This window comes from Eptatretus burgeri, chromosome 4 (genome assembly GCF_056783735.1).
Source record: "Eptatretus burgeri isolate ZD-2024b chromosome 4, Ebu_testis_v1, whole genome shotgun sequence".
Classification (NCBI taxonomy): domain Eukaryota; kingdom Metazoa; phylum Chordata; class Myxini; order Myxiniformes; family Myxinidae; genus Eptatretus; species Eptatretus burgeri.
Window position 1 is genome coordinate 62,807,635 of NC_140964.1, and position 22,745 is coordinate 62,830,379.

The 22,745-nt window shown below is 45.0% G+C and overlaps 1 protein-coding gene across 18 annotated transcripts in view; it reads left to right on the forward strand.

The window, feature by feature from the left end:
- The window catches only part of LOC147028199 (histone-lysine N-methyltransferase 2C-like), a 275,536-nt gene that overhangs the window by 10,620 nt on the left and 242,171 nt on the right, over window positions 1-22,745 (forward strand). For all 18 annotated transcript variants that reach the window (XM_085878349.1, XM_085878353.1, XM_085878348.1 and 15 more), the window contains one exon: window positions 18,829-18,918. In XM_085878349.1, the coding sequence (XP_085734475.1) occupies window positions 18,830-18,918 (89 nt within the window). In that variant the 5' untranslated portion in view covers window position 18,829. The remainder of the gene's footprint in view (window positions 1-18,828; window positions 18,919-22,745) is intronic.

A 22,745-nucleotide genomic window follows, 5' to 3' on the forward strand; every position in this document is an offset into this window, starting at 1 on the left:
GGATGAGTGTTTAGTTTGCTGGTGAGGATAGTGTCCACTTGATTCTCAGATTATTTTCATCAGATTATTTTTATTTTCAGTGCATCAGATTATTTTCACTAAAATTTATTTACAAATGGGGCACAGTGATATAGATATAATAGTATAAAAAAATTGAAAACATGCATGGCTTTGGTTTAGAGTAATTTTGCATTTTTGTCCGACTACACGTCACACTTTTTTGCATTTGATTAAAAAATTAATTTTTAAAATTTTTTTTCCAGGTATTTAAAAAAATTTTTCTTAATTTAGAAGGCAGTTAAAACAGTTTTTGGAGAATTTAGAGAGCTTTTTGTTACTCCCAGAATTGATTGAATTGAAAATTTACGTCCAATAATTTGTTTGATAAATCTTCTCTCTTTTAGTGCTTTTCAGCATCTGACAGTCACGGAATAGAGCAGTAATAAAAAAAGGTATGTATTATTTCTTAATAATCCCAGAAATTGGTATTTTGATTATTAGATTAGTTGCTAGAATAAGTTACATACTATGACCTTCATTTATTTTGCCAAAAAGAAAAATTAGGTAATTTCATTGAAAACTCACAAAACCATCACAATAGGTATCCCTTCTTCAAGGTATCATATTTCGGGATATATATGTAATTAAGCTATACGGTTTTTTTGTTCTGAACTCAGTTGGAGTTACACTTTCAGGAAAATGTAGTGAGAAGGCAATGGAACAAACTTCATTTTTTGACATTTTTGAAACAGAGTGGTAACCACTTACATGCACTTAGCCATGAGCATTTAATGGCGTGGTTGCATGCCATAGGTCAGCTGTTACCCATAAGGCAGTGGTGAAAGACAAAAACAAACAAACAAAAAAATCCGTATCACAGCACTTTTTGAGGTAAACACACTCGCCACCATTGTTTGTATGCACACACTCCAAGCCAATCAAGTGGAAGTGAGTCGTGTGTTCGACTTGGCTACGTCCAGAACAATTCTCAATGAGAGCAGAGTCAATGGTTAATCACGAGTGCACACGCTTCCCACCGAAAGCAAAGTTGAAAGGTGGCAAAAAATTCCCCGAGAAATGACCCAACATCAAATTTTGAGGTTAAAAAATGATACTGTTCCAACACCTTCGTGCCACATGGTGATCATAACTACAATGTTTGGTGAATTTTTGCACAACTGTTTAGGAGAAGATAGCGTGATGGAAGGACAGACGGACGGAGCAGATTACTATATCCCTCCGTTATTTATTATTATAATTATGATTTTTTTTTTTTTTAAAGTGTGGGGATAACAATGTTGACCAGTTAAAAGCTTCTTCCCAGTCCAAAACTTCGTTAACTTTGTTTTTGTTAACTCATTCAAGGAGTATTCGGAGAAGCGGAGAGCCAGTTGAAAACTTGATTCGACAGCTTTAAGCGCTGCGATAACTTGCACCCCACCCGTATCAATGGAGACGCTGTGAGTGCTGATGACCAGGCAGCCCTTGAATTCCCTGAGTTCTTGTTACCCCACACAAGTGAAGCTAAAAGTGGGGTTAAGCAATTTGCTTCTGTCCGTCCTTCCGTCCGTCCGTCCACCAACGTCAGTTTATGATCGAGGAATAACTTGATTTCAATTGAATGTTACATTTTGAACACCAATCGGAAAACAGACTTGTGGCTTTGCAGTAGTTCGGCTCTGAATTGATCCTGATGGCACATGTGCAGAGAGGAGTGAGATACTTTTTTTTTTTTTTTTTTAACTCTGTGAGTCTGCCTGTCTGGCATTCATACAAAATTGAAAATGATTGCAAACAGGAAAGGTGCTGTTTTTAAGGATGTTGTAAAGGACACAAACAACAGGCATGAATAACTCATGTAACATGTTAAATAAGGTGGTGTATAAGACGCTGGCATCTCGAGCAGTAAACGGATTTTTTTTTCCTACAGCTTTAGTCTCTTTTATTACCTCCGCCACCGAAGATGAAGGAGGCTATATTTTTTCCACCTTTCTGTCTGTCTGTTTGTTTGTTTGTTTGTCTGTCTGTGTGCAGGATATCTCAAAAAGTTGTCGACAGGTTGGGTGTGTGACCACGACAAATTGATTTGATTTTGGTGAAGATCCGAATCTGGATCTGGATACGAGAATTATTTAATTTTTTAAGTGATTCTTCACCATTGAGAGATCTCGCCAAAAACGATATTGTACTGTATTGCATGATATTTCAAAAATGTATCGGGCCCGATATGTTCTCGTGGATCAGGCATTGTGTGGCGGTGGGAAACGCTCTACCAAGTACCCTTCTTGTTTCAATTCCATTATATACTTGAACACTCTCTCTGTCGAGTGCAGCCTGTGGCTGCTGGTTGCATCATTGGTTGGTACGCGGCTATGCTGCTGATGCAGTACACTGGTACTCATTTTGCCGACCTCGGGAGGATGACAGGCTGAGTCAACCTCCTGGTGTATTAATTCAGCGGCCAACGGGGCTTGAACTCAGGACCCTAGGATCCCAAGCCGCCACCCTAACCACTAAGCCAACACCAGGTTTACTTGAACAATGTAGAACACAAATCGCATTTTTGTCATTTTTATAAACTTTCTGTTTAGCAGTACTTGGATATGTTGAATAAAGTGGTGTTTCAGACACCATCAATGATGCTAAACTTTGAATTTTTTTAATACAACCATTAAAACCATTATTTAATTTTAATTATATACTTGGAACACTGTGTGGGGTTAGGTGTTGATATGAACACTCTAGTTTACCACATGTATTACAGTATTTATATAATAATATGTCTGCCATCGGTGCTATTATTTGTGCTATTACCGATACTCCAATGAAGCCCTTCGATCATGCTCAGACATAATAAATAATAGTGTCGGGAATGCATCGCCATATAAACAATGATGTCATGTCTCCTTAAAGCACATTTTTGATTTGCTCTTTCTTGTCCAGGAACGCCTGCTACGTGCTCAGCGAGGTGTGTTTTTGTGTGTGTGATTGAATTGTTGGGAACAGATGTGTGTGAAAAAAACACGAGGTGTGTGATTGACATTTCTCTCGGTGAGGCTTCTCCCACTGATTTTTCATTAACTTTTGGTGGAAAATCCACTATACTGTTTCTTATATATTTGTGTTTGTTATGTATTCATTTGATTTTTGTGTATTTGTGAAAACTATGGGTTGACTGACTGCCTGGATGCAACTGAGGTTATGGATCTCCTGATGTAGGTAATCTACTGATGTGGATCTTCCGTTTGGAGAGGTTCTGGGCTGAAAGGATCGAAATCTCGAGGAAGAACGGTGCCCACCTGATGATCCTTGCGGTCGGGAAAGTGTGTGTGTTTGCTTGCTTGTGTGGTTGTTTTTGTTTGGGTGTTTGTGTGTGTATTTTATCTGTCTGTGTGTGTGTGTTTGTGTTTGTTTCTTTTTGTGTGTGTGTGTGTGTGTGTGTGTGTGTGTGCGCGTGCGCGCGTGTTCATGCGTAATTATGCGTAATATTCCCGCATGCCCACCATTGGTTGGACAGCTGGCCTGACTCAACCAACAATTTCAACCTGATTTAAAAAAAATCTGCCATTTTGGTGCTGTGGTGAGGCTAAGACATCTTTGGAAGTTTCATATTCACAATCAGCATGCCTTCCCTGTAAGTTTTCCGTTCAGTTTAAAACAACCTAAGCGACTGTTAAAAGCCGTATTCTTCATTGCACGGCCCCTGATGGTCTAAAGCCCGGCTACTGATGGCCTAAAGCCCGCCCCCTGATGACCTAAAGCCTGGCTACTGATGACCTCAAGCCCGCCCCCTGATGGCCTAAAGCCCGCCCCCTGATGGCCTAAAGCCCGCCCCCTGATGACCTAAAGTGCAACCCCTGATGTGTGGCTGATGATACACAAATGTGAAAACACCCTTTCACAATCCACCATAAATGCTATCAAATTGACCCAATGGTTTCAAATGAGTGTTCCATAAATGTAACATAACTACATCAGGATATGGTTGCAGTGTACAAATAATTATGCTTGAAGCCCAGGTAACCCCAACAAAGAAGAGTACGTCGAGGCGTGGCATAATAGCAGCCATTATGGAGTCCTGCAGGTGGTGTGGCGGCTCTCACACTGATCTCTTATCGGCAAAAGTGCCCCCCCCTCAAAACCAATCGTGAAGATCATTGGTTAAAAGGATAATCAAATATTGAAAGGTTGGAGGCAATAGACATCTTGGGCCTTGTGAGGGTGAAAGTACATTCAGGTTTCAGGCCTTTAGTATGGTACGAAGTGTTCTTAAAAGTAGCTCCCGTAGAATTTTCGGACTAAAATTTAATTTTTTTTTGCTTTTCTGTATTGAATTGGGGTGAAACTATGGGGAAATGATGGGGTTCAAATTTTCCTGGCTTTGGGTCACTTTCCGGAGGGTGCCTTTCTGCCCTATGACGCCCTGGGAGTAGCTCCGCTTAAAATGAACCTACTTTCATAATCTTGGTCGTTTTCGGGTTTTTTGATGATGCTGAATCCATTTTGACACTTTTAAAGTGACATATACATTCATTAACCCCCTGTCATGGGCAAGGTCAGGGGATGGCGGTGTGGAGGGGGGAGGGTGTTCCGTCAACGGACCCCACCTTGTCATAAACCTGTGCTTATTTTGGGTAAATAAGAAACCACCATATTTGACATTATGAGTTGTTTTGGGGATTAAAAAAAAAAATGAAGATGAGTCAATAAATGACATCCTGAGCGATCTACACAGTGTATCATCAAGGGACTCGACCAAAACTGAACCGTCTGATGAGATGATCCAGCGATTTTTGCACAAGACTATGTACGAAATAAAAACTGAACATACCAATCACAATGTAGACCTTTATTATCACCTGCCACACCAAAGGTGAAGGAGATTATGTTTTCTTCCCTTTCTGTTTGTTTGTGTACAGGATATCTCAAAAAGTTGTGGACGGATCAGATGAAACTTGGTGGACAGGTTGGGTGTGTGACAAGGCCAAACTGATTAGATTTTGGTGAAGATCCGAATCCGGATCCGGATCCAACTACTGGAATTTTTTAACTGATGCTTTTTGGTGAAGATCCGAATCCGGATCCAGATCCGACTACTGTAATTTTTAAAGTGATGCTTCTCCATTGAGAGGTAGTGCAAAACCGATATACAGCACAATATCTCAAAAAGTTGTGGACGTTTTCGGACAAAACTTGGTGGACAGGTTGGGTGTGTAGCAAAGAAGAATTGATTTGATTTTGGTGAAGATCCGGATCCTAATCTGGATATGAGAATTATTTAATTTTTAAAGTGATTGTTCACCATTGATTGATAGGGACAAAAATGATATAGTGCTGTATAGCATGATATTTCAAAAATATGTTGGGCCCGATATGTTCTACTGGATCAGGCATTGCGTGGCGTAGGTATGCGCTCTACCGAGTGCACTTCTCCTTGGGTTTGTTTCGCAATGCAATCCAACTACGATGAAAAACATGCTTTCTAAGAATTGTTGTACAAATTGGCACTGTACCTTCGGTTTGTCCTTTTTTGATAAACACTGAATGTTTTCAGTTACACAAGTACATGGTAATGTTAAAAATAGTAATCCAAACCAAGAACAGAATGATTTATCATTCTTGTCCTTATCCACATCAATCATCACATTAAGCTATTTGCTGATTTATTCATCATCGTCATCCTCGTGGGTATCGTCCTTAGGTATGTTTCCACAATCACTGCCATAGCACTGAGAGAGAAGTACAGGGAAGTCTGTTCTTGAAGCAGCTGCACCTTCCTTTACACCCTGATTTACATGCACATTTCTTCAGTTCAATCACAGTTCGAGGGGCGGGCAGGGCAATACACCTTCCTAAACATTCCAACCATTTTCTTGTATGGGAGGAAGAACCGGACGGTTGGTAGTGTATGACTTATCACGCATGGCAATGTAATTTGCACGTGTGATATGTGGTAGTCAGGCATCATGAGTGAGAGTTAACATCTCCCCTTCCAAGTTCTTGGAACGAAACATTTCCCATCTTAGAGTTGGGAGGGCTGTGGGACCTGCCGAGCAGTACACTTGGCAGATGAACTGCTCCAAGCTCCTGACCTGTGGTGGCAATTCACCATTGACCAGGACACTGGGAATAGGACCTTCACCAAGCACCATGAAGCAGTTGAATGCTGAGTTGTCTTCTTCAAGCTTCATGTAGGCACCAACTCAGGTGTTCTTGGAAATACCCACAAATTTCCCACCCTAGTCAGCACTGGTGAAATTGTGGAGTCCAATGAGTCCTTGGCATTTATGACGTCCAATTACTTACACTCACTCTATCATCAATGTCTCTTTTGTCCCCTTACCGGTCAAGAACTTGAGGCGAATTCGAGCTCCAAGTCGACTATGAGAGACCAGGTCAAGAAGAAGCATGAGAACGTCAGTGTCTGGTGACCAAACACATATCTCCCGCCAAGCGTTCTTGGCTGCAGATGACAGGACTTGTTGAGGAATAAGCGTATTGGCATCTTCGTGTGAATGTTCTTCAAAGTCGTAGCCCTTTAGCTTGTTGCTGTATACAACAACCAGCTTGAAGGCCATGTTATCAGTGAAGTTTTCAAGCAAACCCTCGGTGAACATGGTTGTCAGTCTACTTTTGGTCTTTGAGGAAGATAGAATCTCTTTGAAAGACATGGGGCAGGCCAATTGAGAGAGGTGTGAGGACAGTCTGCTGAAACCAATCTTCCTTCTTTGGTTGATGCTTCACCTGACGATCAGTTCGAGTATTTTTGGATGAGGAACTGGCAAGCGATGTCAACAACTTTGTCTACTTCTTCATTCCGAGTTCCAGAAACTTTGAGAACATGACAGCCAAAGAGGAGATGAGTGAGGAAGAACTGGAGTGGCAGAGGATTCTCAGTCTTCAAAGCTACCGTTGAATGACCAGTTTCGGTGCTCCATCATCTCCTCTCGTAGAATGTTTGCCATGCTCTTCAGGTGGTCAATTGTGTTGTCATTACCCAGCATCGCAGACTGTAGTTCCGGAGCAATGCTAACTGCTGTTGGGAGGACGAGATTGTCAGGCTCATTTTTGCGTAGCGGTTTGACGAACTGGACATGAGGAAGCCATTCAGATATCAGTTTTTTTCAGATGCTTGGGGTAGTTTTCTGTGTCGTTCACCTCTACCTGATATTTCTTCAAAATTGAAAAAGTATGCATCATTCACCTCGGCCATGTTTAGGGTGACATCATCGTCAGAGAGGGTGTTTTGAATGGAGAGGAGCAGCGGTTCATCACACACAGAGCGAATGAGCTGGGCATTACTGTAATCTCATGGAGCAAAGGTGTGCTGTGTGTAACGCAAGCATTTCCTATGATCGTACTTTTCAAGAGCAGAAGCATCCCTGGCGCTCTCTAACTCAGATACACAAGTTGTTACACGGTCATCTTGAGTCTTGCGTTTTTAATCTCCAGGAAGTTTTCACCCATGTTGTCTGAAAAAAACGCGATGAAGAGGTTCTGAAGCATCAGTAGGACAAAAGCTGCAGGGTGAGAACAAACACATCTGTTGTGCCTTTGGTGTGGTTTTTCTCCTTTGAGGGCGGGAAGAATCAGTTGCACTGGAAGGCCACCCAGGCCCTCGAGAGGAATGTGCAGGGGAATCAGGCCGGGTTCGTTTACCTCTGAGTCTTTCAATCATGCTCTTGTTGATGGGTTTCTGGCATTCAGCATGATGACACACAGATTTGCGCTCCGCTTCACTCAAGCTACCTAAGCGGTGACGAAGTTGTTTCATATCAAGCTGACCCAAAGATAATCGTTCATGACAGCAAACAATTAGATCTTCAATCATATTTGGGTTATTCACCAGTCTCTTGCTTGGGGTTACACCCTCGTTGCAGATGATGCACACTGCTTGACATGATGATTAGAATGTCTCACCTGAAACAGAAAAAAAAACAAAAAACAGCATTAGCATGTTCCAAAAGTTCCTCAAAATAAAACAACATTCCTAAAATTGGTTCATAATCAGTGGATATAGACTTGAGTTCAGTCCCAGATTGGGAGGGGGGCAGTGGGTGGGCTCCCAGAAGATAGCGGGGCTCCAGAATGAGATCTAGAGACAGGAAAATTTGAACCCCATCATTTTTCAACATCTCGACTCCAAATCAAACTGACAATGCAAAAAAAAAACAATTTTAGCACACAAATCCGACGGGATTACACTTCATACCACACTATTTGGTATCGGCCTTTGGGCTTGTGTAATTTGAATTATCCGACCTGTATAATGACAATGTATTATATATGTACATTTAAGGAGTCGACACGTTTTTATTCAATGAACATAACCAGGGTTATTTTTAGCTTTTCTAAAATTTAAATTCCAAATAAGGTATTGTCATCGTGTTCCATCCGTTTGTCCATCCGTCTCCTATTTGACGGCTACGGCCAAACTGCTGGGCCGATCCGGCTGAAATTTGGCACCAAGGTTCTGCTCCTGACTGGTAACGGGGATTGCAAAGCTCCTTGTCACATGACTTTAACTAGGTCAAAATGGCAGACTTAGTAAATTCCTTCAAAAAAATTCTCCAGACCCACCACTCCGAATGCTGCATAATTTGGATTACAACATTAGGACAGGGTCCTGATATTAAATTGCAGAGGTCATGCCGATCACGTGACCGGAAATGTGAGAAAATGGCGGTTGCATAAATAATTTTTTCTTCCTCAGACCCACCAGTCAGAATGCCATCAACTTTGGATTACAACATTATGCCAGGGCCCAAATAAGATGGAGGTCTAGTGGTCCTATTTTTATTTTTTTATTTTTTTATTTTCGGGACCAATTGAGGCGTCGGTCAGTTGCTTAAACACCGTCCGAATAAAGGGATGAGCAATTTGTACAGTATCATAAATGAAGGGTTCTTTTTGTTTTGTTTTTTTTTTCTGCGTAAATTCAGTTTTTTTGAGTTTTAAAGGCTGATTAGTGTGAAAATACAGAACGGTCACCCATCATCAGCAGTAGGCATGTTTTAGCTTCATGTATGTAATCTGGGTTATTTTTCTTTTGAGAAGCGATCCAGGCAGCGGTTTATTGTTTATACACCACCCTAATAATGTGATGAGCAATTTTTTATAGTCGAAAGTTTCAGCCTGAGTTTGGAAGGCTGAATACTGTAAAAATATGGAGGGGGGGGGGTCACTCATTATTTTGACTGGCTTTTCTGTTAGTATTGTTGCGAATTCGCGCCCGCCGGCGTGCGATCGGCCACGTAACTCGAATCGCGGCCGTCTCGCCCACCGGAACGGACAATTCAGTCGTGACTCTCCGGGAACTACTGCCCGGAGCCAGTCACGGGTGGGTCTTTCGACATCATCACAATCGTGCCAATCGCCCACCCGTGTAGGTTAAGGTTGTTCGCCAAACTCGACCTACCTAAGTACCTACGCGGATGGTTAATCGGGCGATCATACCTCGCCGCAGGTCAGCCTAGGACACGAACCGCTTAAGCGGTCCGTTCCGTGCTACAGTGATAACCGAGCGATGTTATCGCTGACCTCGATGGACGTGATTATTTATTGGGTGTCCAAACCACACTGCCAATCCTTTTACGTGATGCAGGATGGAGAGTCAATAAAAAGAAAGGAGACGAAGCAGAGCGGGAACAGTTCAACAAGCAAGCATTTTATTTACACACGCAGACACAAAGCAAGCACGTATATTCAGCCATACAAAATGCACAAAAAGCAAATGTAAGAAAAACAGTTAAAACCGACTATACGCGTACACACGGCAACACTTACACAGTTTTACTTGAAAGACGGCGCCACCACAAGCATTTACGCAAAAAGCAAAGGAAGAAAGCCACCCTCACAGGCAAGGAGGCAGACAGGCCCGTAGACCAAATGTACGTGGATCCTGGAGGATCGGCCAGGTCCACGAGACCGGGAGGTCTTACCCGCGTCCTCGTGACTCGATGGCGGGCAAGCCGCAATGTTCGCGACGCTGTGCCCCGACTCCGTGCCCTGGCGTGGTCGGCGAGTCCTCTCCGGCGTGCTCCGCGCGAGCGGTCTTGTTGGCACCATGTTTAGGGTGGGGGAGGAACGGGGGCCCCCTCGGCACTATCTCAGCGCGAATGGGGGGGGGGAGAAATCGTTGATGCTCAGGGAGAGGGGAATGGCTGGCCGGCTTGGGTCCCGCGACGAGACGAGCGATCCCCCACACCGCAACTTCGTCGCCGACCGCCGTCCTCACTTGACTCGGACCTGAGCTCCCTTGCCCCGACCAGCCGGCTGCAGCTCCACCACGCGCACTCAAGTTGGACTCGACCAGCCAGCCCAACACCAAACATGCAATACCCAACACGCAACAACACACGCGCAACAACAACCATGAGCCGCCTTGTGCTCGTGTCTTTATAGGCGGCAGGAGAAGGCAATATGCAAATCCCAGGATCAGAACGCGATTGGAGGCGGGGCCACGCGCCCCCCTGGTCAGCCATTGGTCTGGCAAAAAGGGGCGTGAACCTCCCCTGATCCGCATATTTGCATAAACGGAATTCCCATACACGCGCCTGGAGGCGGGGCCAAACCGCCTCGCACTCGCCCATTGGACTGAGGAGAAGTGGATCTGAAGCATTTCTGATCCGAATTCATCTCGCATTTGGACCCGCGGCTCGACGCGTTCGGTACCAACTACCGAACGGCTCCTGGACAGCACGACGTTTGGTGTTGACTGGTGGTGTCTGGGAATGGTTGTGAAGGAGAAAGGCGAAGGTGGTGGAGGGTTTTCTGTGGTGGTTTGGTGGTTGGCGGGCGTCGTTTGGGAATGGCGGTGAAGCGATGTTTGCGGGATGGAGTTGTGAAGGTAAAGGCGAAGTTGGTGGTGTTTGCGTTGTTGGCGGCTTAATAGTCGAAAATAACCATAGAGAAAGAAAAATGGCTAACTGAAGGATCGCAGCCCGAATGGATCACATAAATTCCCTCTATACAACGGGTGTGGGCCAACTACACATGGACTTATCGAGATATCTCACTTGAGGACCCTTTATGGTGTAACGTGAATTTCCACAACCGTAACACTACCCCCTCCCCTTTTTACAGACTCGTCCCGAGTCGTCAAATTCTCGTGTACCCTCGTGTAGTTTTCCCCGAGTACGTTTTACCTTCGGATCCCTGAGTGCGACATTCAGTGTATTCGTGTCCCCAAAATAAATAACCTGAGGGCTGAGTAACTAACTAAACAAACCCACTCCTACAGATGACTTAAATAAAATTGCCGGCGCTAACACATACATGCCGGGGGCGCACTCATATTTACGGTACATCTTAACCTTATAAATTTACACTAACCATGGCCCAGGATCAATGGACTCTGCAGGCAGAAAAAGTCAACAGTCAACCGGCGCACGGGCCGCCACTGCAGGCCCGTGTTGTAGCTACCAACAGGACAGTTCTTGCAACTTCACTACGATCCTGGCGCACATGGCAATGAACAAGGGGGGGGGAATGCAAAACAGAATGGAGCAAACGCAGAAGAGGGCAGCAGGCATGGATGGCAAAAGCAGGCAGGCAAGGCATGACAAGGCTGCTGTGGCAAACACAGCCGGCAGATGAACTGGCCGGCACAAGCCTTGCAGTAAAAACATCTGCAGACGATCGACCGGCACAGGCCTTGAAGCACAGCTGCAGACGATGAAGTGGCCGGCACAGGTCTTGCAGTAAAAACAGCCGGCAGATGATCGACCAGCACAGGCCTTGCAGCAAAAACAGCCGGCAGTGGAGCTGACCGGCACAGGCCTTGAAGCAAAAACAGCCAGCCAATGAAGTTGGCCAGCCTTTGACTTTCACTGGAGGTTGGTGGAGGGAGTGCGGTGGTGCTGGCCACTCAGAAGGCGGGCTCGGACCTACCTACTGTCTCCCTCCCAACCTATCGCCTTTGCCTGTCACTGTACCCACCCACTCCCTTAATTTGTAAAAACCAATTTAGCCCCAAATAATTATTATTATAATTATTTTTTTTAATTATTCCTGACTTCCCCACTTGAATTCGTCCCCTAACCCCCTTTACTGTCATTGTTCGGCTCATCTATCTCGTCATCTAGCCTACTCCCAACCGCTACGTTCCCTTCCTGGAGGGGAATAAGGGAGAGCTAGCGTCCCGTGTCGAGGCCCAACGCAAGCCTCACGATGGAATCCTCAGACTTCAGCGATCTTAACCCAAAGTGGGTCCAGCGGCCCACAACGAGAGCGAAGGGATGGATGGTGTGGAGGAGTACACTTCCTATCTACCCTATCCATTAACCTTTAAACTACCCCGGGGCTTTCAACAAGCGCCTCTCGCTTAATCTATTGCTTCTAACAACCCAGATTTCCGTCGCCTGTGTGGGTGTCCTTTCAAATTTCGGGCCTCGCCCTCTAATTTTCCCTCGTGCCCTTGCGCGGTTTCGTGGCTGGGACGCGTGGCTCCCTTGGCAGGCACAACCCTCTGCCGATTCCCCAACAATGGCACCCCCGGGCACTACACTGCCTCCGAGCCTACCAGCTCCCTAAACACCAGGGAGTGCCCTCCATGGCGACTCCCCTGAAATGCTCACGTGGCAGGCTGGCTTCCCGGGCCCCTTTCCGAGGGTCACCCGTGCCCACGACACTGCCCACGCGGCTTAGGGCGCCCCGGGCCCCCGCATCATGCGGGCGCACCCGTGCCCACTACGCTATCCCGGCCCCCTATGGGCCCTTGGCCTACCACGGCCGACTTGCCCGGTGCCGGGGTACCCACTCAGCGATACTCACCTTTCGCAGCCACGCTCCCAACCCGTCAACAGGGCTCCTGCACCCTCCAAACGGGTTTCGAGCCTACACTCACACCAACAGCAAAACGACTTCCATTTTGTCAATTTGTCTAACCCAGCTAACTCACTCTACACTGACCCCGGGGTCCTCTGGGCGGGAATCTCTCCTCCCCCCAATCACTCATCGCACCATGCATTCCCCATTCGCTCCATTCACACAGACCCGCTGGCCTCACTCACTCACCAAGCACATGCTTCCACTTCAAAACTCTTCAACACACACCGCTGAATCCTGCCATCCTTCTATCTGCATCCCCTATCTACCTCGTGCTCCCACGTCGTCCCTTACACTACAGCACGTTCCATTTAACACTACGTAGCTAAGCTACGTCCCCTCTACACATCCAAAATCTGTCACTGTCCCCAAATCATTTCCCCTCCTAAATCTCACCTAAAATCCCTCGACCTAATCCATTCTACCGGCCCCATGAGGACTTACCCCTGCCCCATGAAACCGGTCTAGCTATGCTAACCCTTCCCCCTAACTAGTTCCATCCTGTGCCCTGGCAGGGGGGGGTCTTCCACCCATGCCCGGGAATCCTGTTCACCCGAAAGCGAGGCTTGCTTTTTTTTTCATCGTGCAGCACCAGCGCGGCAACTCGCAACCTGTGCACCAGCGCGGCAATTCACAGCCGCGCACCTTTGGCATGACGTCATGGCAGCTGTTCGCATCCCTCGTCCCTCTTGGAAGGCACCATCCGGCAGGGATTCACCCTCCTGCCGGATTCCAAACATACATGCAGCCATGAGGCAATACCCAACACGCAACAACACACGCGCAACAACAACCACGAGCCGCCTTGTGCTCGTGTCTTTATAGGCGGCAGGAGAAGGCAATATGCAAATTCCAGGATCAGAGCGCTATTGGAGGCGGGGCCACGCCGCCCCCCTGGTCAGCCATTGGTCGGGCAAAAAGGGGCGTGAACCTCCCCTGATCCGCATATTTGCATAAACGGAATTCCCATACATGCGCCTGGAGGCGGGGCCAAACCGCCTCGCGCTCGCCCATTGGACGGAGGAGAAGTGGGCGTGAAGCATTTCTGATCCGAATTGCTCTCGCATTTGGACCTGCGGCTCGACGCGTTCGGCACCAACTACCGAACTGTTCCTGGACAGCACGACGTTTGGTGTTGACTGGTGGTGTCTGGGAATGGTTGTGAAGAAGAAAGGCGAAGGGTGTGGAGGGTTTTCTGTGGTGGTGTGGTGGTTTGGTGGTTGGCGGGCGTCGTTTGGGAATGGCGGTGAAGCGATGTTTGCGGGATGGAGTTGTGAAGGTAAAGGCGAAGGTGGTGGTGTTTGCATTGTTGGCGGCTTAATGGTCGAAAATAACCATAGAGAAAGAAAAATGGCTAACTGAAGGATCGCAGCCCGAATGGATCACATAAATTCCCTCTATACAACGGGTGTGGGCTTACTACACATGGACTTATCGAGATATCTCACCTGAGGACCCTTTATGGTGTAATGTGAATTTCCACAACCGTAACAGTATGTAGAGATATTTGTGTTTTTACAACAGAATGGGGCCTGTCTTTTTGTCCATCATGTTTTTTTTTTTTATCTCAGCTCTTATATTACTACTTCGTGCATCATCGCCAAACTTCATCAGCATAATTCACCATGTCTTACAATTCTGCTTCTGGTATCTAAATCAATTTCCAACTTGTCCTTTTATTCTGTTCGTCTTGGGGTTGTTGTCCCTCTGCTCCTATAAAATCCCATCACCCATCCTTGATGGGTGTATCCACTTGTTTTTATTTTGTACTAACTTACCAGCTTATTAAACATAAACAAGGGCCATTTCTATGCTTTTAATCAGGGTGATCCTTCTGTCTTGTTATCCCAATATTGCAAAAAAAAAACCTTTTATTACCTTGCTGTACCTGCACATTAATTGTGTCTTGTCACCTTTCGAGCACTCCTTCGTTTGTCCATCACTGCCATTAGTAAATGAATAATGGACAACAATTTGATTTACATGTATGGTACTCGGGTCAAGAAAAGACATTATTTCTGAGATTTTGTAGCGACTGTGGCTTCAAAACCATTTGAAATACGGTATCTTCACAGACATCGCTGTGATATTTGACAATTTTCTAAAGATTACAAACCAAAAAGAGTCCTTTACAATGTTTGATCGGAATTTTCACCAGTCACTGGCAAACCCTTCGAAAACTCACTTGTGACACATTAAAAGGAACACGAGTACCTGGAGCATCTTCTAAACTTGTGGAGACATTCAGTTTCACCTCATGACCAGTTATTTTCAGTTTTGCTTTTGAAATGTTCCCGGATTAAAATTTGTGATAGACCTGGGTAAGTCCGTGGATATACCATTATTTAATCAGATTAAAATGTGAGGTGAGACACCAGTTAAAACCTCTCCCTTGGATATTCAGTGTCTATAGAAAGTGTACACCTCCTTTCAAAATTTTCACCTTTTGTTGCTGTATAGCCTGGAACTAAATTGCATTAAATCAGACTTTTTCCACCGTTGTTTACACATCGTAACCCACAACTTCCCAAGTGAAAAACAAATTTCATAAAATTAATTAAAAATACAAAACTAGAATATCTTGATTTGATAAGTGTCTACCCCCCCTTATAAAGCAATTGTAAATTAGCTCAGTTGTAACCAATCACCTTCAAAATCACACATCAAGTTAATTGGCCTCCACCCGTGTTAAATTGCAGTGATTCTGATTATTTCAGGTTAAAATCAGCTGTTTCTGTACGTTTCCTCTCCTGGGTAGTGCATTTCACAACAAAGATTCAACCATGAGCACCAAGGAGCTTTCAAAACACCTCTGGGATAAAGTTGTGGAAAGGCACAGATCAGGGAATGGGTATAAAAATATTTCAAAGGCCTTGAATATCCCTTCGAGCACAGTCAAGACAATCATTAAGAAGTGGAAGGTGTATTGTACATATTGTACAGACAAGACCTTGCCTAGATCAGGCTGTCCCTCCAAACTGAATGTCCAAGTAAGGAGGAGACTGATCAGAGAATCCACCAAGAGGCCAATGGCAACTTTTGAAGAGCTACATGTCTTTATGGCAAAGGCTGGTCACTGTGTGCATGTGATAACAATATCCCAAGCACTCCACAAGTCTGGCCTGTACATTAGGGTAGCAAGAAGGAAGGAAGCCATGAGTCCCGTTTGAGGTATGCAAAAAAAACCAACGCTGGATATTCTAAAGCCATGTGGAAAAAAGTTTTGTGGTTTGACGAAACCAAGATGGAACTTTTTGATGTAAATGCAAAATGTTATGTTTTGCGCAAACCCAACACAGCACATCACCCAAAGAACACCATCCCTACTGTGAAACATTGTGGTGGCAGCATCATGTTATGAGGATGTTTCTCATCAGCAGGGACTGGGGCACTTGTCAGGATAGAAGGGGAAATGGAACAAAATACAGAAAAATCCGAGAGGTAAACCTGCCGCCCTCTGCAAGAAAGCTGAAATTGGGATGGAAGTTCACCTTTCTGCATGACAACGACCCGAAGCACACAGCCAAAGCGACATTGGAGTGGCTAAGGAACAAATAGATTAATGTCCTTGAGTGGCCCAGTCAGAGCCCTGATGTAAATCCAATCGAAGATTGCTGTTTGACAAGATTGCTGTCCATCAACGCTCCCCATGCAACTTGACTGAGCTTGAACAGTTTTGTACAGAAGAATGGGCAAATATTGCCCAATCAAGGTGTGCAAAGTTGGTAGAGACCTATCCCAACGGACTCACAACAGCTGTAATTGCTGTCAAATGTCCTTCCACCAAGTATTAACTCAGGTGGGTGGACAGTGTCCACTGGACACTTAGCCAACCAAGATATTCTAGTTTTGTATTTTTAATTAATCTTCTGAAATTTGTGGAATATGTTTTTCACTTGGAAGATGTGGGTTATGATGTGGAAAAAGTCTGATTTAATGTAATTTAATTCCAGGCTGTAATGCAACAAAAGGTGAACATTTTGAAAGGGGATGTAGACTTTCTATAGGCACTATTATGGCGTGAGTCTTTTTGTAGAACTCGGTAATAATGAATCCATATTCCTCTTTCCAGAGCATTGTTGCTTCCAAACCAATCTTGAGGCAAGGGTTATCTTGTAGTCAGCTGTTATCTGACTGACTATGTGGTTTGCCGTTGGTTTTCCCAGCAGCATTATTGGCAGGAATTTGTTTCGGGGTGTTGACAACTTGCCTTTTTGTGAAAAGACCCCGCAGGATATATAAACTCTACCTTGAAATGCGAGCTAATGAGATATCCAGGTTGATATTGCTCCGAAGTATCACAGTGCATTCGTCGATGGAAATGTCTGTTTGTGAAATACCTGGGTGACAGTTTATATTAAGATTTGAAATTGAACCCAGACTACGCAGCTCAGTGGAGTGCTTAACTTCTGAGCTATCCAATCCGCCATGTACCTATTCTCTAGGTGCTATAAATTTAACAAATACAAACTTTCTAATGCAAACGTTTTCACCATAACCCTTCATCTCATCGTTTTATAAGGGCTAATATACAACCAACCAACTTCTCTTTAACATCACATGATTTTATTATGGCTGGATATTTTTGCTGGATATCATTGCTGACTGCATTGTTGAGCTCACCCTCTCTTAACCGGGCATGTGCGCAGCAAATATAACGCAGTTTACATTAATAATAATGGCATTTTCTTAGCCGTGATTTTATGTCCTCTCTTTTTAGTTGTATGGTTGTATCTGCCATGATCGACTAATGTGGATAACTTTTCTTTTGGAAGCCACCTTGTGAGCAAGGGGGTACGTATCAAATGGATATGGTGAACGGAAACCCACACAAGTTTTTTAAGTGAGGTGATTGAGTGCCCCCCGAGTGATTGGCAACAGAGTTTTGGAGAAAATGATGGCCTGGATGACTTGGAAACTGTCTTGATAGAAAAATGTCATGTCTTGACACGGAGACAGAAAATAGATAATCGACCATTGAGCACTTCCAAAATGGAAGATATAAAAGGCCGTATAGGAATTTGTGGAAGAGAGCAACAATATTAGAAGATGAGGCATGAAGACTCTGCACAAAGTTGGTAAGAAGATTCGCTGCTCCAGCACATGCTCCCATACCTGACCTGACCTGAACACTTGAGTATTGTCACCTCCGGCAGGGACCCTCATTCCAGCATGGAATTATTACCCAGGGCAGTACGCAGCTGCCGTGTATGAGCAGGAGTCGTACCTAATCTTACGTACTGACGTCTTTGGAGCTTGTGGATGTTCACCTGAAATGCATCAATCGATCAACTGGTTTCGGATGTTGGCATTCCTCTGAACGCTGAACAAATGCAACATCCCATTTTGGAATACATAGTGCTGTCCCCAGTCAGATCGGGCAAGCAGTTCATACTGGAGGAAAAGACCTGGAGACTGTTTAGGAATTGTTTTTAATGACATTTTACTGAAATAATTTGATCTGAGAAGCCCGATCAGTGTGTATCACCACTCTCCCCACCCCCCCCCCCACCCTCTTCCCATACCAGCCTCATTTGATGATGGATAACTCGTTCTGATAAAGTTTAAAATATGGCCGATTACCCATCTTGGACCAAGCATCAAAAGCCGTGCTCTCAGTGCACGAGACCAATGCGTAACCGAATTGCATTTCTGAAGGAATGTAAACGTGTTTAACTTTAAATAAAAATACTTCTTTGTAACAAACGCCGCCATTCCACACACCTCGACACGGGTGTTTCACTGAGTCATACACGTGGTTCCTCAGTTTTGGGTGGGAAGGGGGAGGGTGGCAGGTAGAAAACATGTGGGGTGGAGAGGTGGGGTTAATTTGTGAATCGTGATCCAAAATGAGCTTTCATTGGTTTCTTGGCTTAGTTGTGTGTCGGAGTGAGGACGCATCATGCGGAGTTGTCGTTGTGCTTCACGGGTCATTAGTGGTAAGGCAAGACTGCACAAACACAGGTGTTGATGACAGGTATGTTGATCGTGTCTCTGCAGGATGGAGACCGTTGCAGGAGATACCAGTCCAGGGACGGCTGTGGTCGTCGAACGGAGGCTCCGCGGGCGGGTTCGACAAGTCGGAGGAAGGTAGGCGTGGCTTGTATGAAACCACTGTGGTCGGAGCTTGCACATTTTTATTTATCAAGACTGTGTGATTACATCACGTGCTCCTCCCTCTCCAGCTGCCTTAACTTCATGTGGAGCTTTGACATGATGGTGAATTGATAACAATGTTCCCAACACATGCTATACAATGCAGACAGCAAAACTTGATGTTTAATCGCTGCTGCGTTCGGTTAAATATTTCTTCGACATGTTGGTTTCAATATTTTCTCCCCCCCCCCCCAAGAAATGAACTTGATTCACCTGTGCCTTGCCTTTATCTTTCTTTTTAATTTATTTTTATTACCCTTTATCTTTTTTCTTTCTTTCTTTCTTTGTAGTTTTGGATTCTGTCAAATTGAGTCATTAATGGCTTAAGACTTGTGATGAAATAAATCGATGATAGAAGTGGTTTTGAGTTCATCGACGTTGATTAGTTAAAAAGAAGAAAAAAAACCCCCAAAACCAGAAGCTATTTGGTAGATCCGTGTCATTTGAAAGCCATTCTCTTGGTTACGATGCACAGCTTGAGGATTTTGTAATGGCATGGTGCATGCAATGGTGCCTTTGTGAATGTGGTTTGCTGCCTCAGCCTGTCCTGCCAAAGTTTTCACTTGGTGATCTGTTTTGCACATGGCGGCACACAATCACAATTTGTTGTATTTTTGACTTTGGTGTCGTCGTGAATGCATTACAACTTCTAGACCACAGAATTGCCAAGAACAGTCCCTTTACCGTCTGGCAAAGTGAAGCGTGTTGCAAAGAAGTTCTCTACGCCAAGAAGAAGAAAACGAATCCAAGAAGAAGTGGGTGGAAAAGCCTTTAAACCCGTGCTCATGATGGTTGTGGCCATTGTGACTGATAATATATGATCCGAAGATCACTGCTTTCTTGTGAGCTGATGCTGCTGTGTTTAAATGCCCATTTGTCTCATGCTGGAATAACACTGCATGCTCGTGTGTCCAATGGCTGGTGAGTTCACCACTCGTGCATTGGCTTCTGAATTTGATTACGAGGCCCGTTCAAAAAGTTGTATGAATGAGATAACCATTATATTCCAAGATGTACAAAAATAATTTAATGAGGCATGTGCATGATTAATATATATATATATATATATATATATATATATATATATATATATATATATATATATATATATATATATATATATATATATATATATTTACACATGTTCCTCCTAATTATTCCCGTGCTTTCGAAGAAAAGCGGGAATATTGTGATTGTCTCCGCCGTCCATACGTCCATCTGTCTTACCCTGTTACTCCTCCTACACCGTTTGAAATAGGAACTTGAAACTTTGGGACATCATATATATATATATATATATATATATATATATATAATATGTATATATGTATATATGTATGTATATAATATGTATATATGTATGTATATAATATGTATATATGTATGTATATAATATGTATATATGTATGTATATATATATATATATATGTATGTATATAATATGTATATATATATATATATATATATATATATATATATATATATATATATGTATGTATATATATATGTATATATATATATATATATATATATATATATATATATATATATATATTGTTGCGGATTTCGCGCCCGCCGGCGTGCGGACGGCCACGTAACTCGAATCGCGGCACGTCGCCCACCGGACGGACAATCCAGTCGTGACCCTCTCGGACTAACGCCGGGAACCAGTCACGGGTGGACCTTTCGGTCACACCGCGATCGAGCCAATCAGCCCCCGCGTGGGATAGGGTTGCTCGCCAAATTCGACCTACCTAAGTACCCACGCGGAGGGTAGACCGGGCGATCGCACCTCGCCGCAGGTCGACTTCGGACACGGGCCACTTAAGCGACCCGTTCCGTACTATCAGAATAACCGAGCGGTGTTATCGTCGACCTCGACGGTTCGATTAATTATCGGGCGTATTCAGCCCACTACCAACCCTTTACGTGAAGCAAGATGAGGGTTCAATGGGGGAAAAGACGAAGCGAAGCGGGAGAACAGTTCAACAATAAAGCACATTTATTCGCGACGAACGGAAAGCACACAAATACAATTCCACCAAATGCACACAAAAAAAAGAAAACACAATTCCATTTACACAAAAAGCAAACATAAAAGTGAAAACACAGTGCAGAGCTAATACCGACTACCGAGCACACGGCAACACTTATACAATTCTACTTCACAGACGGCGCCGACAACACATACCCAAAACCAAGGAAAAGAAATACCCTCAAGAATGAGGCGGCCTGAGGCCGAGACCGGGTCGGGCCTACCCGTCTGGTGATGAGACGCGGAGCGGCGATGGCCCCGCAACCCGCGGGCCTCGTGGACAGTGCCTGGCAGGGGATGGGAACGGGGCCCCCTTGGTCGCACTATCTCAGCGCGGGGGGAAACAGGAGGGGGTTGCTGATGCTCGGGGTATAGAGGATCTTTATTATCCCTGGTGTGCGTCTCCACCTCGGCCAGGTCGCGCTGCCGGCCTCCCTCGGGCGTGCAGCTCCTGGCACCGACGCAAGCACCCCCTCGTCCGACTCTCTTCAGCTTCTCCAGCCACTGCAGGCTTCGGGCTCCAGTCTTCCACACTCGTCCCCTCCGTTCCGACTCCTTCTCGTTCTCGACTCCCTCTCGTTCTCGTTTGCGACTCTCTCTCGTCCTGCTGACTCTTTCTCGTTCTCGTTTGCGACTCTCTTCTGACTGACGAACACCGTCCTTTTATCCCCCCGTAACTTCGCCTTTGACCCTCCCTTGACCTTTCACCTCGCCTCCCCATTGGCCCGAGAAAAAGTGGGCGTGAAGGCTTTTGATCCACAAATTTGCATATATCGATCGTTCTGGAGGCGGGCCAAATCGCCCCTCGCTCACCGATTGGACGGCAAAAAGTGGGCGTGTGTCGTTTTTGATCCGTTTTTGAAGCACAAAATCCGTGATTTTGTACACGCTGTTCAACGTGCGCCCTACACGAGTCCAGCATCGGTGCCCATGAGTGGCGCGAGATGACGGTGTGATGCGATGGAGGCGAGTTGTGTCGGTAAAGGTCTTGGGGGTTGTGGTGAAGCGGCGTTGTGGTTGGTGGTTGTTGTTGTGGTTGTGATGGTGGCGATTGGTCCAAAATAAAGATAGTAAAAGAAAAACGGCTATCCTGAAGAGTCGCAGCACGTATAAAATGACATGTATTCCCACTAGACAACGGGTTTGGGCCTAACTACACATGCACTTACCGAGATACCTCACCTAAGGGACCTGAATGGTGGTTTGCGAATTTGGTAACCACAACACTACCCCCTCCCTTTTTACAGACTCGTCCCGAGTCACAAATTTTCGTGTGCCATCATGTGTAGTTTTCCCTAGTACATTTTACCTACGGATCCCTGAGTGCGACATTCATGGTATTCGTGTCCCCAAAATAAATAACCTGAGGGCTGCGTAACTACCTAAACAAACTCACTCACACGGACGACTTAAATAAAATTGCCGGCGCTAGACAGACATGCCGGGGGCGCACTCATATTTACAGTACATCTTAACCTTAACTTACAAATTTTACACTAAACCATGGCCCAGGATCATTGAACTCTGCAAAAGAAAGCAGTTAGCAGGGAGCCAGGCTGCCCACATGCAGTCTCTGGCTCAAACAATGCAGGTGACAGGGAACGTGGCTGGCTGCTCACACGCAGTCCAAGGCCTTCCCTTTTGAACTGAACGCAGTGAACCACAACGGTGCATGGGCTGCACAAACGCAGTCTCCGTGCCAGCTCAAGTGGCACACGCAATGAGC